This window comes from Tarenaya hassleriana, unplaced genomic scaffold, assembly GCF_000463585.1.
Source record: "Tarenaya hassleriana unplaced genomic scaffold, ASM46358v1 Cleome17, whole genome shotgun sequence".
Taxonomy (NCBI): Eukaryota; Viridiplantae; Streptophyta; class Magnoliopsida; order Brassicales; family Cleomaceae; genus Tarenaya; species Tarenaya hassleriana.
The window spans coordinates 2,273,425-2,286,637 of record NW_010965122.1 but is presented as its reverse complement, the minus strand read 5'-3'; the positions used below and the strand labels follow the sequence as shown (position 1 = coordinate 2,286,637).

The window sequence follows — 13,213 nt, the reverse complement described above, 5'->3', positions numbered from 1 at the left end:
TCACAACCCCCCCCCCCCCAAAAAAAAAAAAGGTTAGAGAAATAGGTAATAGTTGATTTTATAATATTACAAAACTTTGATTAAATTAAATTAAATAGATAATCTATAGACTTTTCCGAACTATAAATAACATTAGGGATTACAATTTAGAACCGCATGAGTCGTTGGTCCATATTATTGAATTCTAATGGTTTCATGTAAATATCGGAGCCCATTTTGTGAATAAAGAAAAAGAATAATGCGTTTATAGAAAAGAGGTTATATTTCCAATAAATGAAGGGACGTGAATTCGTTGGCGGTAGATACTAAATTCACATGCAAATTGCATTTGTTCTCTTGAACCTATCTCCCCCACTTTTACTCGAATAAATTAAAGGGCTTCCTTATTGTTATTTATTTATTTATTTATATACGTTATGCCTTTTCTGATTAATAAAACGAGAACATATAAGCCATTTATTATTGAGTACTTTGTCACACTTAGAGTCTTACTATCCATGTGAAAAAAAAATATATTGTGACATGAAATATTATTAACAAATGGAAACCGAAAATATTTTCAAAAATATACTTCAAATAAATTCATTATAACAAAACATGAGATTTTAATTCATTACAAATATGGTGAAGAAAATTGGTATGAAGTTTGGACGGGTAAAGATATATTTTATATATTAAATAATAGATGAAATCTAAAAAATGTGAAATTATATATGGAAGAAGAGTTTTGGTCATCAATATATAAATTAAAAATTAGTTAATAAATTCTAAAATAAAGAGGAATTTTGTTATAAAACAAAATAAAATGCAGAAAATGAGAGGGAGGTTAGTATTTGTAATTAGAAAATTAATGGAAAAAAAAACTTTGGGAATGTGTACACGTATGGCATGGGATAGGTAGAAAAATTAAATCGTCGGTAACAGAAAACGAATCTAGAAATAAAGCAGTAGAGAAGATACAATAAATTAGAGATGACGTGGCAGATTGAAGAAGATATGGTGGGTGCATAGATACATTATATGCCTTCATGCTCCTTGTGACAACCTCCTATACGCCCACCGCCCTACCCCTTTTCCTTTCTTTCTCCATGAAATGCTACATTTTTTATTATTATAAAATTACATAATTATCTTATTATAATTACTATATAGATATAGTTGCCATGAAAAATAAGTAAAATCATTTAGATTTTTATATTTATCTACGATTCTTACATTCTAAAACTTTATGAAACATTATACACAACATCTATAAATATTATGCGCATAGATGCATCGTAGAAATATAAAATTGACAAGACGTGCTTTGAAAATATTTGTCATGAATTACAGAGCAAGAAAATTATTTGAAAATCTAAACTATAAATATTTATTTATTGCGAAGAAAATAAAACAGAATTTTATATAGATTATTACTCCCTCCGTTTCAAAGTAATTGTAGATTTAGGTTTTTTCACATTTTTTAAGAAAAAAATAAAAAGTCATATTTGCTCTTATTTAATATTTTTATTAATATATTTTTTTTATGATTTTAATTAATGAAAATCTCAATTCTCTTAAATATTCGGTCTTTGATATTAATGTTTACGAGAAAATTTTAGTTTGGAGGGAAATTTTAATTTGGTAAAAAAATAATTTGGAGCCAAAACCAAAACATTCACAAATTTGAATTTATGAAAAAATAGAAATAAGAAAATCTATGAAAAAAATACGGATCTGAAATAAGAAAAAAATGACGAGAAGATGAAAACGATGAAAACAAGTCAAAAACAAACATTAATAATGATCAAAATATAATTAATATTCATTAAATTTTGATGATAAAAATAATGATATCATTAATCATTTATTGGAATATGTTAGGAATAAAATTGGAAAATAATGTAAAAAAATGTATTAAAAATATAGAATAACAAATATTTTGAAACATAGAAAATAATTTAAAATTATAATTATTTTGGAACGGAGGGAGTACTATTAATTTGAAATCGGAATCATTATATAAACAAGTGTGGGGTTACAAGATTGTTAGTTTACAAAATTTAATGCAGAGTAGTAGCTTTGACTTTTTCCTTAATGCTAAAGTTTGACCAATGGGCCCCGCTCCGAGAGAAGCACTTGTAACGTACGGCTAATGCACGGCGTAATACGTGGCCCGATGAATGCGGGAAAAAATGTGGGCCCCACTTTTCGTTCTTTTATTATTAATTTCTTTTATTTATTTATTTTTGTTTTCCCAACTTTGCTGTGTGGTGTCACGTTTCACTCGATTTATTCGCTTCGGCGGGTAAATATTTGGCGGCAAACAGTAACGTTACTTTTTGACCGTTGTAAATTCAATAGTCTTTGTGTTCCGGTAAGCATTCAATTAATTATTTTTATTATATGGATTTTGATTTTGATTTTTAAACAATATATGATATAACTTTTCATGGTTTTAATGAGAAATAAAATTTAAAAGACTCACTCTCACAATTTTTTTAGATTATAAATTTAGGATTTTGAAAACCCTAAAAGGTATAATCAATCAACAAGATCCGTGTTTTATACTTATTTTGTAATGATTTGATCTATTTCATCTATTTTGACAAATGAATATATATATATATATTAATATATCTATAGGGCTTAAAATTAGTTGGTAATTCAAAATGATAAATAATAATAACCTAAAATGAAAGGTGATATACGGAATGAACGGTGGGGTTATTGGTATAAAATAAAAAGGAATATAAAAGATATGGGGGGTGGGGGGCCAAAAGGTAAAGAGATTTCATTGTTGAGCGGAGCAAAATCCGTTCTTGATTGATGCCCTCGACTTGCATTCGAAGCAAACTTTTTTTTTTTTTAATCTCAAACCCAATTATTCTTCCATATCAGAATCTAAAAATCATTTTTACGTATTCGTACATACACCTCATGAATACATTCGTGAATCAATATATATATATATATAGTTGTGTATGATGTAATCCTTATGGGACCGACTGGTTGCACCGCCGCCACCTGTAAACGGAGCGGTTGCGATTTCCGGCGGTTGCGGACGATTGAAAAACTGACTGGTTGAACCGCAACCAACCGCAACCGCAACCAAACTTGTGTTTTCTAATCGCAGTTTCTAACTTGCGTTTTGGTAGCGGTTTCCGGCGTTTTGACAAAAAAACTAAAATATTTTTATTAGAAATTATATAAAATATTAATATATATATATTGGTGATGATTTTGTTTAGTGTTATGATTTGATATTATTTTTTAGTACAATTTAATTAAAACTATTATAAAAAATTATTTTTAAATAATATTTTTTTGACTATTTATATCAAAACGCAACCGCAACCGTAATGAACCATTCACTTCTAACTGCATCCACCCGCAATCGCTACCAACAACAACTTCTCAACCAATCAGTACTAATCATTTATAATCGCTATCAAACGTTTTGAAAACGCTACCACCCGCAACCGCAATCGCTGCAGTACAACAAGTCGAACCCTATGTATATAGAGAATCTTAAAGAGGGGTTTTTCTTTTTTGCTTTCTTGGTTTTTATTACCCACCGAATTTCCATATCAAAGATGTCATGAATTTCGATTTTGTTAAAATATATATTTTTTAAAATAGATTTTTTTCTTTAAATTTGATTTTTTTTATTATTACTTTGGGATTAGATTAATTCAATTGGTAACGGGACCAAAATATTAATAATATCTGCCCCTAGATACTCCATACGAACATTGAGTAATTTGGTCAAGGTCAATTACGTTTAAACAGAATTACCCGCCAGGTAAAATGTAAAAATTGGAAAAATGAATTAAAAAAAAAAGGGGGGACAGAGATAAGGGAGACATATCAAATCTATATTTTTGAGAACTCAGACGACACTTTGTTTATTTGGTCAACATGACATTTAATCTTTCATATTTCATAAAAAAAAAAATCATGGTTTTTCTATTTAAAAACATTAATGTATGAAAAAACACCAACTACTCGTAAAGGGTCAAATAAAGCATTCCCACGTAACCGAAAATCTCGAGTTATATATACATACATACATATATACACGAACCAAGGAAATGTTATAAAATTCATAAGGTTTAACTTTAGAAATTTGGTTAAACCTAAACTAATAGACCAAACTTTATGCATACCATATTTCAATTAAAAAAAAATCTAAAAGAAAAAGTTTGTGCATACATATTTTACACAAAACTTTATTGCTGTGTTCAGTGATTATCACTATTTATTAGAAATATATAGTTTGGTACTGGTATTAAAATAACAACGGGAATAAAATTCAAATTAAATGTAATATTAAATACATTTTTAAATAACTATTTAATTAATAATAAAGATTCCAGAAAACAAAACATATAAAAAAACTAAATGATTATTATTTAAAAAAATAAAAAATAACTAAACCATAAAACTCCAAATATCCATCTAATATTTTTTTTTCAAGGAAATGAAGCGTTCATAATTGTAATAAATTGGTTTAGTGTAAAAATGATCTAAATCCGGTTAAAATTGGGAATTCATATTCGAATCCGAGATTTGTTGTAATTTGTGCTCTATTTAGTGGGATTCTTGCTTTTTCTAAATGTTAATTTAACGCATAGACCAATTAACCCAAATTGCGGATCTTATTGTTTATTTTTGCAATTTTTTCCATGCTACTTTTTTTACGGAAAAGTCAAAACATACAGAAATAAATAAAATTGGAACGGAAAACTGTAAAAAAAAAAAAACACAAGTTCTTCGAACTTTTTTACAGAGAGAAAAAAAAAGTTGTTCGGACAATACTCTCTCTAACTTTGGAGTTTCCCTCCCTCTATAAATACCAAACCTCACCCGTGCTTTCTCCACCATCTCCTCCTCCAAAACCAAATCAAAACCCCTTTTTAGATTCTTCTTCTTCTTCTTCTTCTCTATTCAATTTGTTCTAACTTAGGTAAAAAAAATGGCAATGAACCCAAGAATTCTGGTAACCGCGTTGCCTCTGTTCGTGCTCTTCTTGAGCTTCGCCGACGCCAGAATCCCCGGGATCTACTCCGGCAGCGCCTGGCAAAGCGCCCATGCTACTTTCTACGGCGGCAGCGACGCCTCCGGCACCATGGGTCAGTCTCTCTCTCTCTCCCTGAATCTTGAAACAGAGCATACATGCTGCAAAATGTTCTTCATTCGGGCAAAACAGAGCACAAATGTCTGAAAAAAGATTTCATTTGGGAAAAACAGAGCACAATGTTTTAGACATGGAGCTTCCATATTGTCACTTTCTTACCAATCCGTTACAGAGTAATCCTAACGATAAACTGAATTACGGGGTTATTTTCCTGATTAACAACAGGCGGCGCGTGCGGGTACGGAAACCTGTACAGCCAAGGCTATGGCGTTAACACAGCAGCGTTGAGCACTGCATTGTTCAACAACGGCTTCAGCTGCGGGGCTTGCTTCGAGATCAAATGCGCCAACGACCCTCAGTGGTGCCATTCAGGAAGCCCTTCCATCTTCATCACCGCCACCAACTTCTGCCCTCCCAACTTCGCTCAGCCCAGCGACAATGGCGGCTGGTGCAACCCCCCACGTGCCCATTTCGACCTCGCCATGCCCATGTTCCTCAAGATCGCCGAGTACCGGGCCGGCATCGTCCCCATCTCCTACCGCAGGTACATTTCGAAACCCACGTTTTCTAAGTTAGGGTTTGAGCCTGTAATTTCTGAGAAAAGATTCTGAGTCAGTGGGTATGGAGCAGGGTTCCGTGTAGGAAGAGAGGAGGGATAAGGTTCACGATCAACGGGCACAGGTACTTCAACCTGGTGCTGATAACGAACGTGGCGGGAGCCGGGGACATCGTGAGGGCGAGCGTGAAGGGGTCGAGGACGGGATGGATGAGTTTGAGCAGGAACTGGGGACAGAACTGGCAGTCGAACGCTGTTCTGGTTGGTCAGTCACTGTCATTCCGTGTCACAGGCAGTGACCGTAGAACCTCCACATCCTGGAACATCGTTCCTTCGTCCTGGCAGTTTGGTCAAACTTTTGTCGGGAAGAATTTCAGGGTCTGATTTGCGAAGGCCGAGAAAGTGTGGGAACGAGTTGAAAACGGAGGAAAAAGTAGCTCCGCTAATTTCGCCTTTTACTCTTTTTTTTTTTTTAATATTTTGGTAAGGTAGTGGGGAGAGAGAGAGAGAGAGAGAGAGAGAGAGAGAGAGAGAGAGAGATGAAGGGGGGTAAAGTGTGTGGTGGAGGTGGAGAGCTGAAGTGGCTGTGAGAGTTTAATGTTGAACAGCCCGCAGCTCTTAATACGGGAAAAAAAGGGGGGTTGTAATGCTTTTCTTAGTCTTAATATACAAATTTGTTCTTCTGATTCATGGGTCAATTGCTCATCATCTTACAAGACACGAATGTGAGACAAGTGTTGAGTTCTCTCTCTCCATCTCTCTCTTTCTCTCTCTCTCTCTCTCTCTCTCTATATATATATATATATATATATCGTGTCCCAAGAACAACGTTGTCTGCTTGTTTATTCAAACCCATCTTGTTTTCCTCCATTGTCTGCATCTCCATACATGCTTACCGCTTTTCTTATTTTCACACTTGGGGATTCTCACTTCAGTGTTCAAATTCCGAATTGATAACAGACAATATATGTTGTCTGATTCTTACATTTCAACAGAAAATGCAAAGAGCTCTCTCTGGTAATAGACAGAGCAAGAAAGGACAAAGAACAGAGATACAATGGGAAGTTTTTGGTTCAGGGTCGTAAACAATACGGATTCACGGCACCTTCACATAGGGCAAAAGGAGGGGGGAAAACAAATAAACAAAGCACTAATCAAATTGGTCACTACTCTTTAGCATTATCTTTATTATGAGATTAAAAAAAATCAACTCACAGACAAAAACCCCCGGTAAACTTGTATCTCTACACTGTTAAAAGAGCCATGAACTTCCATTTTCACCAAAATTACCCTCACAATGCAAAAGCCATTTTCACCCTCTCTGGATTTACTTCCCTTGTAACGTTTTGCATGTCAACCAAAAAACAAAAAGGAAACATTTTGTTAGAGTCCCATTTCCAAGCTCCAACAACTCTTTCACATAAACCCTAATATCATCCACAATTTTTTATTTGAATCCACCACCGATATGATGAGATTTCTTTGTAAACCAGATTATCTACTAACGGTACAAAGAAAAGGGCATTGAAAGGCGTCAACTTTGAAGCACCTCGAGCCTATTCATCAGTCTAAAATAAACATTAAATCAACACAACATATTATTCGAAATTCGATCCAAAGAGTCGAATTATTCAACGCACACGATGACGGCAAACAGAAAGATCTTTTACAAGCCCATGCTGTTCCAAAAACCAGTGTCTTAACCAAGGAACAGACACGAACCATAGACACATATAACCTTGCAGCTTTTAGTTTTTAAAATTATATGGCATCCATCTAGGGGATAAGTCAGCAGACCTACCCAGACCGAGATCCAGATTCCGATCTCGATGCTCTTCTTGCCCGTGATTTCCACTCGCGACGCCTTTCCTCTGCTTCGTTGTCGGATTTCCTGAAACCATAGTTCGATAACGGTATCACGGTTTCTGTAAAATCGACATCCAGGTTCATCTGAAGCAATCAACCTTGGAAGACATGAACAACAGACTCCCACTTACTCTCTGTACTCATTGTTTCCATTTCCATCCCGACCTGCAGCATCCTCGAATCCAGGGGAGTAGGACCTGCGGTTGTATTTTCCGCCTTCTTCTTCCCGGGTAGAACCCCGTGGTGATCTTGGACGTTCGTCTTGCTTTCGCCCAGGAGATGTAGAGTAATCTGCCCTTCGTCTTGGAGCAGGGGAATGAGATCTGTCATTTCACAACAGTTTTATACCTTCCTCGGGTTGAAGACCATGGGAGGAAAAAAAAGGTAGTGGTGAAGAAAGCTTTACCTTGATCTGTATCTGCTTCTAGAGTCTGATGGACGGCGAGGAGACCGTGAAAGAGAAGCTGAACGTGACCGAGAACGTCCTGAGAACAGATAGAATGCCTGTCAGTGTATCTTTGGTACCCAAAAAAGTGTATATACAGCAACATATAGACTTTAGAAAAATATGATCAGAATCAGATATAATATATGGCAAGGACAAATTCAAAATGAAGTCTGAAAGAAGTTTAGCCAAAGCTTAACACAGTATCGGATTTCAAAGAGCGAAAAGAAAAAATGCAAGACGAGAAAGGATCACAAACCATAGTAACCTGAAGATCGACCTCCATGGCTTGAAGGTTCCCTGAAAAAAATTGAAGTACAACGGTGATGTTATCTGAACTCTTCTAAATGCAAATGATAAAGATGTTTGGCAGGAACTGGAAATGACGAAGAAATATTTGATTAAAACCCTTTTCTCATTTCACAAAGCCAGGAGGAAAAAGGAGGTCTGCTAATGTCAACCGATCCAAAAACACAATAAGACAGAAACAATTACCTGGTCCTTGTCCTCACACGCATCTCCTCTGGCCTTTTCCTCGACTCTGCAGCAACGACAACCGTAATCTCCCTCCCAGCAAATATTCTCCTATTCATACTCCGCTGAGCCTCAGCAGCGTCATATGAATCAACAAACTCCACAAAAGCAAACCCCCGGGGTTTCCTGTACAAAATGTCAAAAACCCGTCATCCCAATTAGTCAATGGTAGATAAATAAGCACGTAACATCGGAGGAAAGAAAAGACTCCCCGGTAGAAATTACCACAACATTACCCCACACTCAATCATTTGCCAGTATACCTTTCTCGAGTACTGTAAAAACCAGCTTCTGAGAACTTCCGTTAACGCAGAGATCAAGATAAAAAAAAATGGCTAGTAGCTGACCTTTCATTACAGTTCAAGCACAATAACTTGAAAAGAGGCAAGAGATCTTGAAAGATACTGATATGCTTGAAAAAAAATAGGTAGCACTTGATCCCAAACTTAAAACTCTTCAAGTGGCCTTCCTCATCAAACTTCTATAGATATGAGTAATTTATGGTATTGCTTCATAAGGAACATGCTTCATTTACAACCGCTTCACAAGGGAGCTTCTTTCATTTATCACTGCTTCCACAAGGGGATATTCTTCACTTATTACAGCTTCGTAAGGGGTCATTCTTCGTTTATTACAGCTTGCAAACAAAACAATTCTTCGTTTGAGTATGATCCTTACTATCCTTTGGGACCAATAAGTTAGGCAATTTTTCGGTTTATCATGATGCCTTCATCAAATGTTGGGGCTTGGTCTTGTTCTAACTTCAAACCAAAATAACCCCTGGGAAACCAGTTCAACATTTAATTCACCATAGTGCTGAAAACGGAAAATAAGCACCTCTGAAAAGTTTTTAAGGCTCACCTCGATGATTTGGCTCAATCAATGTGTGGAAATCAACGATTTAAAAGATAACGTAAAACTCAAATCACATGTTTCTTGATCAAATCAACAGAACACACCGTAGGACTACAGGTTTCTAGATACCATAAGAACATGGAATGATTGCACTAAATTATCCAGTATCGATGACGAAATGGTGAAGAGTTAGGCATCAAAATATCTTAAGAAGACATTCCAAGAGGAACTAACCAAGCAAAAGAGTTCCAATGAGCTCACAGACTCAAAACTATAAAATCATTCATCTGGGAACCAAACAATTTTGTAGTCAAAACCTTCAGGCTATAATCATGAACCATGAAAGTAACTTACATCCAAAGGAGTTGAATTTAACAATGGCAAAGAACAGGTATTCATAACTAACAAAAAGATTCATAATTTGAAACTCTCGAGAAGAAGAAGACAACACCTGATCAAACTAGAAATGAGAGAGAGAGAGAGAGAGAGAACTCACCCTGAATAGTAGTCCCTTGGCATATAGACATCCCTAACAGGTCCAAACCTCTCAAAAGGAACTCGGAGCTCTTCCGGCCTGCAAAAACGAACAACAAACTGCAGAGACAGAAACTAGCTCAACCTAGTGAAAACCCTAGAGAGACAATACCTGCAATCTAGCGGAATGTTCCGAACCAAGAGGCTTCCATGGTTCGGGCCCTTACGTCCGCCATGGCCACGTCTAGGAGGACTGCTCCCTCGACCGCCATATCCTCTCCTCGGAGGGCTGCGACACGGTGGACTGTATCGCCTCATGACCTAATAACAAACTACGTAAATTCACCAAGATAACATCGTCCCGATGAAATCAACGTCTAATTCGAAAAATTGCAAACAAAATTTACATCTACGAGACCAGGAATCAGTCAATTTCACATCGAATTCCTCAAAACCCAAACTGAAGCTCACCAACTAGGGTTTTACATCGGAAGCATCATCCACTGGCAACGAATGAGCCGCTAAGAAAGGACATGGATTTACCTGAGATCGAACGTTGAGAACTTCGATGGATGAAAGAGAAGAGAGTTCAGAAGCGCCTCTCGGACAAAGATCCAAGTTAACCCTAAGTGCCTATTTTACAATTTCCATTTTCCATGGATTAAATCATATTTATTATTGTTGCGTTGGCATAAAAGAACGTTTGAAAAAAATATAGTTTCTTTCTCTATATTATTTTCTGTTGCAATTTATTAATATGTTTATTTTAACATTTAAATCTTAACTTATATATTTTTAATATAATTATTTTTTTTTTGTCTCAATCAACAACCAACCAAATCAGCAATGTAACACATTTATAAAATACCTTAGTATACAATCATGATACCATGGCGTATTGATGACAAAATATCATGATAATGAAAAGAAAGAGTTCAGATTGAAACGTAATTATTATATTTAATCACGAAAATAAAAAATATTATATTTGAGATGCTAACTTGGCATTATATCAAAAATACTCTCTTTACTATTTTGATTTTAACATTTACTTTTATCGAACTATAACTCTGTGAATCTAACATTTACTTTTATCCAACTGTAACTCTGTGATTCAAAAGTATAATCTCGATCACATTGATCATAGAGATATTTAATGTATGAACATAATAAATATGAATGTGATCATCATAAATTTAACGTATGTCAAAAATGGAAAAGAATATGTATTGAAGCTAAAATAGAAAAGGAAAGATATTTTTGATAATACACGGCTAAGTTATACATCAAAAGTTCAAAACATAGCAAAAGAATAATATTATTATCGCTAAAATAAAATGGTTCACAAATATAGAAAAATAATATATATATATATATTCTTGCCGTGGCTAAAGTTACCAAGTGGTTTGGTGCCTTGTGGTCGTAACTTTGAAAAATGTTCTCCAAGAACTTTACTCTTGCCGTGGCTAAAATCTAGGAGAGGGCAGGCATCAGATACCCGAACCCGATTTTCGCGTTTTCTATACACATCCGATCTCATCGCGTTACAAAGGCGGGTATCCGAAGAATTTCGGGGGGGAGGGGGGTTCTCACCTCTACTAAAATCCTAGGCAGAAGCATGAGACTTTCCGGAAAGCAGATATCAAGACAGGACAACTGCCGGTGCAGCGTCAGATTGAGGTTGTAAGGCTGAGGCATCTGTCTCGACGAGTAAAGGGTTCTTCTGGAATTTGTTTCTGAGCTGACCACACGCCGCACTTGCGTCGAGCCCTCTAGTCTGCCTCACACTAACTGTTACCTTACGGGACTCGAGTGTGGCTGCAAATGCTAGAACCTGCAATGGTTGCCACAGTGATCAGTGACCAGTCGTTTTTTATTTTATTTTTTGGAGTTCTTCTTCTCGGAACATTAAAGGGAATGTCGAGATGGGTTATCGACGTTACTGCTTTCCTGTAAGGCCGTTGGTACTCCGAGCCTTCGATCGGATTGAAAGGTATCAAATTTACATGATGACCTCGACCCCATTCATGGAGTAGCCCTGCGAGTTCCTTCGCCTGCTCTACAGAATCATTGACTCCAGCTGCCATGGCCATGATTCAAATACGAGTTTCCGGTCAGATATTCACCATGAATGAATGATCGTAATTACATGTTGAAAAGGAGGAGCAGAACACATCGTTTTGCTCAAGTAAATGAAGGCTATTATCACAACCTAGAAGGGCATATTCGAAGGAGACTCGTCTACTTGTTTCTTGGAAGTAATCCCGACAATCCTTCATGATTGCTTCCAATGGGTAAACCTTTGCGCTCGGTACGATTTTCTCCCGGAGGTTCTGGTTTGGGGCATGCAAGCTGATTTACCAAACAAGAAGAGAAACAATAGTATAAGTAACATGAACATCACATGAAATGGTCCATTAGATCAAGAAATAGGACTCTTCCAAAGCATATGCTGCATGAGTATGACAATAAAAATGGCATGAACAACACATGAAATGGACGGCAAGAAGAAAGGAAGCAAGCAACCTCACGGCTAAAGTGGACTGAAGTTTATGAGAGGCCAGGTTCTTGATTGTGTTTGGGACACCCACTGTAGAAATTGTGATCATTCTTTGCCCAATTTGAATATCCTAGACAAACGGAAAACCCCATTACATGTGACTACCATACGCCTGAAAATTCAGAAGAAACTTCATACGATACGATGGAAGAATGATGTGGCAGTCAGAACCGATCTGGAAATGTTACACTCATACTCTCGAAAGACTGTCCCAAGTAACATGTCTTGAATCAATATCCTTTAGTTCACTCCTAAAAAACAAAGAAGTAAAACAATAAAATGCTGAGGTTATACCTTATTCAAACTACGATGGGCATCGAGTACTGCCTTTAGGTTCAACATCGGCTCACCCATTCCCATGAAAACCACATTCGTCACCCTGTGCTTGAACACCTCCTCGATAGCCAACACCTTAGACACGTTAAAATACACTTGAAAACGCAACCTGAACCGACATTTCTACCTAAATTTCTCTCTGTTGCTTGTACGATCAGTCTTTTATTTTATTGTTACTACATACAATAATGCTTCCTAAAATCTCTGGCTTCTTCTACCTAATACAAGGGACGAAGAAAAAACCTGCTCGATGATTTCATGCCTCTGAAGATTTCTTGAAAATCCTCCTTTCCCAGTGGCACAAAACGAGCAGCGCAATGGACAGCCGACCTGACCAGAAATTCCAAAACATCATTTAAAGGATCTCATGCAAGCGAAATGCGAGTTTCCAACACATGAAAGTCCATTCACCTGAGAAGAGACACAAGCAGTAAGGCGCATCGAACCCTTGTCATCTTGAACAGGAAT

At 36.3% G+C, this 13,213-nt stretch overlaps 3 protein-coding genes across 6 annotated transcripts in view; 1 reads left to right on the top strand and 2 right to left on the bottom strand.

The window, feature by feature from the left end:
* Positions 1–4,854: 4,854 nt before the first annotated feature.
* Positions 4,855–6,363, top strand: LOC104810034 (expansin-A4). Its single transcript, XM_010536206.2, has 3 exons — positions 4,855–5,114; positions 5,345–5,663; positions 5,750–6,363. The coding sequence occupies exons 1-3, from the start codon at positions 4,958–4,960 to the stop codon at positions 6,057–6,059; spliced, it is 786 nt and encodes a 261-aa protein (XP_010534508.1). The 5' UTR covers positions 4,855–4,957; the 3' UTR covers positions 6,060–6,363.
* Positions 6,364–7,238: 875 nt separating this feature from the next.
* On the bottom strand, positions 7,239–10,503 carry LOC104810033 (serine/arginine-rich SC35-like splicing factor SCL30). Of its 4 annotated transcripts, none has more exons than XM_010536201.1 (8): positions 10,393–10,503; positions 10,022–10,170; positions 9,872–9,949; positions 8,482–8,646; positions 8,246–8,286; positions 7,948–8,026; positions 7,673–7,864; positions 7,239–7,566 (listed from the first exon to the last, which is right to left on the bottom strand). In XM_010536201.1, exons 2-8 carry the CDS (start codon positions 10,165–10,167, stop codon positions 7,473–7,475), a joined length of 795 nt encoding a protein of 264 aa, XP_010534503.1. In that variant the 5' UTR covers positions 10,168–10,170; positions 10,393–10,503; the 3' UTR covers positions 7,239–7,472. The 4 variants fall into 4 exon arrangements, with proteins under 4 accessions (XP_010534503.1, XP_010534507.1, XP_010534504.1 ...); XM_010536205.1 differs by having other exon boundaries at positions 8,255–8,286; XM_010536202.1 differs by having other exon boundaries at positions 10,022–10,181; positions 10,393–10,497.
* Positions 10,504–11,200: 697 nt separating this feature from the next.
* LOC104810032 (probable dual-specificity RNA methyltransferase RlmN) overlaps positions 11,201–13,213 on the bottom strand; it is a 3,067-nt gene continuing 1,054 nt past the window's right edge. The window contains exons 5-11 of the mRNA XM_010536200.2: positions 13,157–13,213; positions 12,989–13,075; positions 12,704–12,820; positions 12,376–12,479; positions 12,062–12,201; positions 11,793–11,929; positions 11,201–11,683 (exon numbers count right to left, since the gene is read on the bottom strand). Coding sequence (XP_010534502.1) covers positions 11,492–11,683; positions 11,793–11,929; positions 12,062–12,201; positions 12,376–12,479; positions 12,704–12,820; positions 12,989–13,075; positions 13,157–13,213 — 834 coding nt within the window. The 3' untranslated portion in view covers positions 11,201–11,491. The remainder of the gene's footprint in view (positions 11,684–11,792; positions 11,930–12,061; positions 12,202–12,375; positions 12,480–12,703; positions 12,821–12,988; positions 13,076–13,156) is intronic.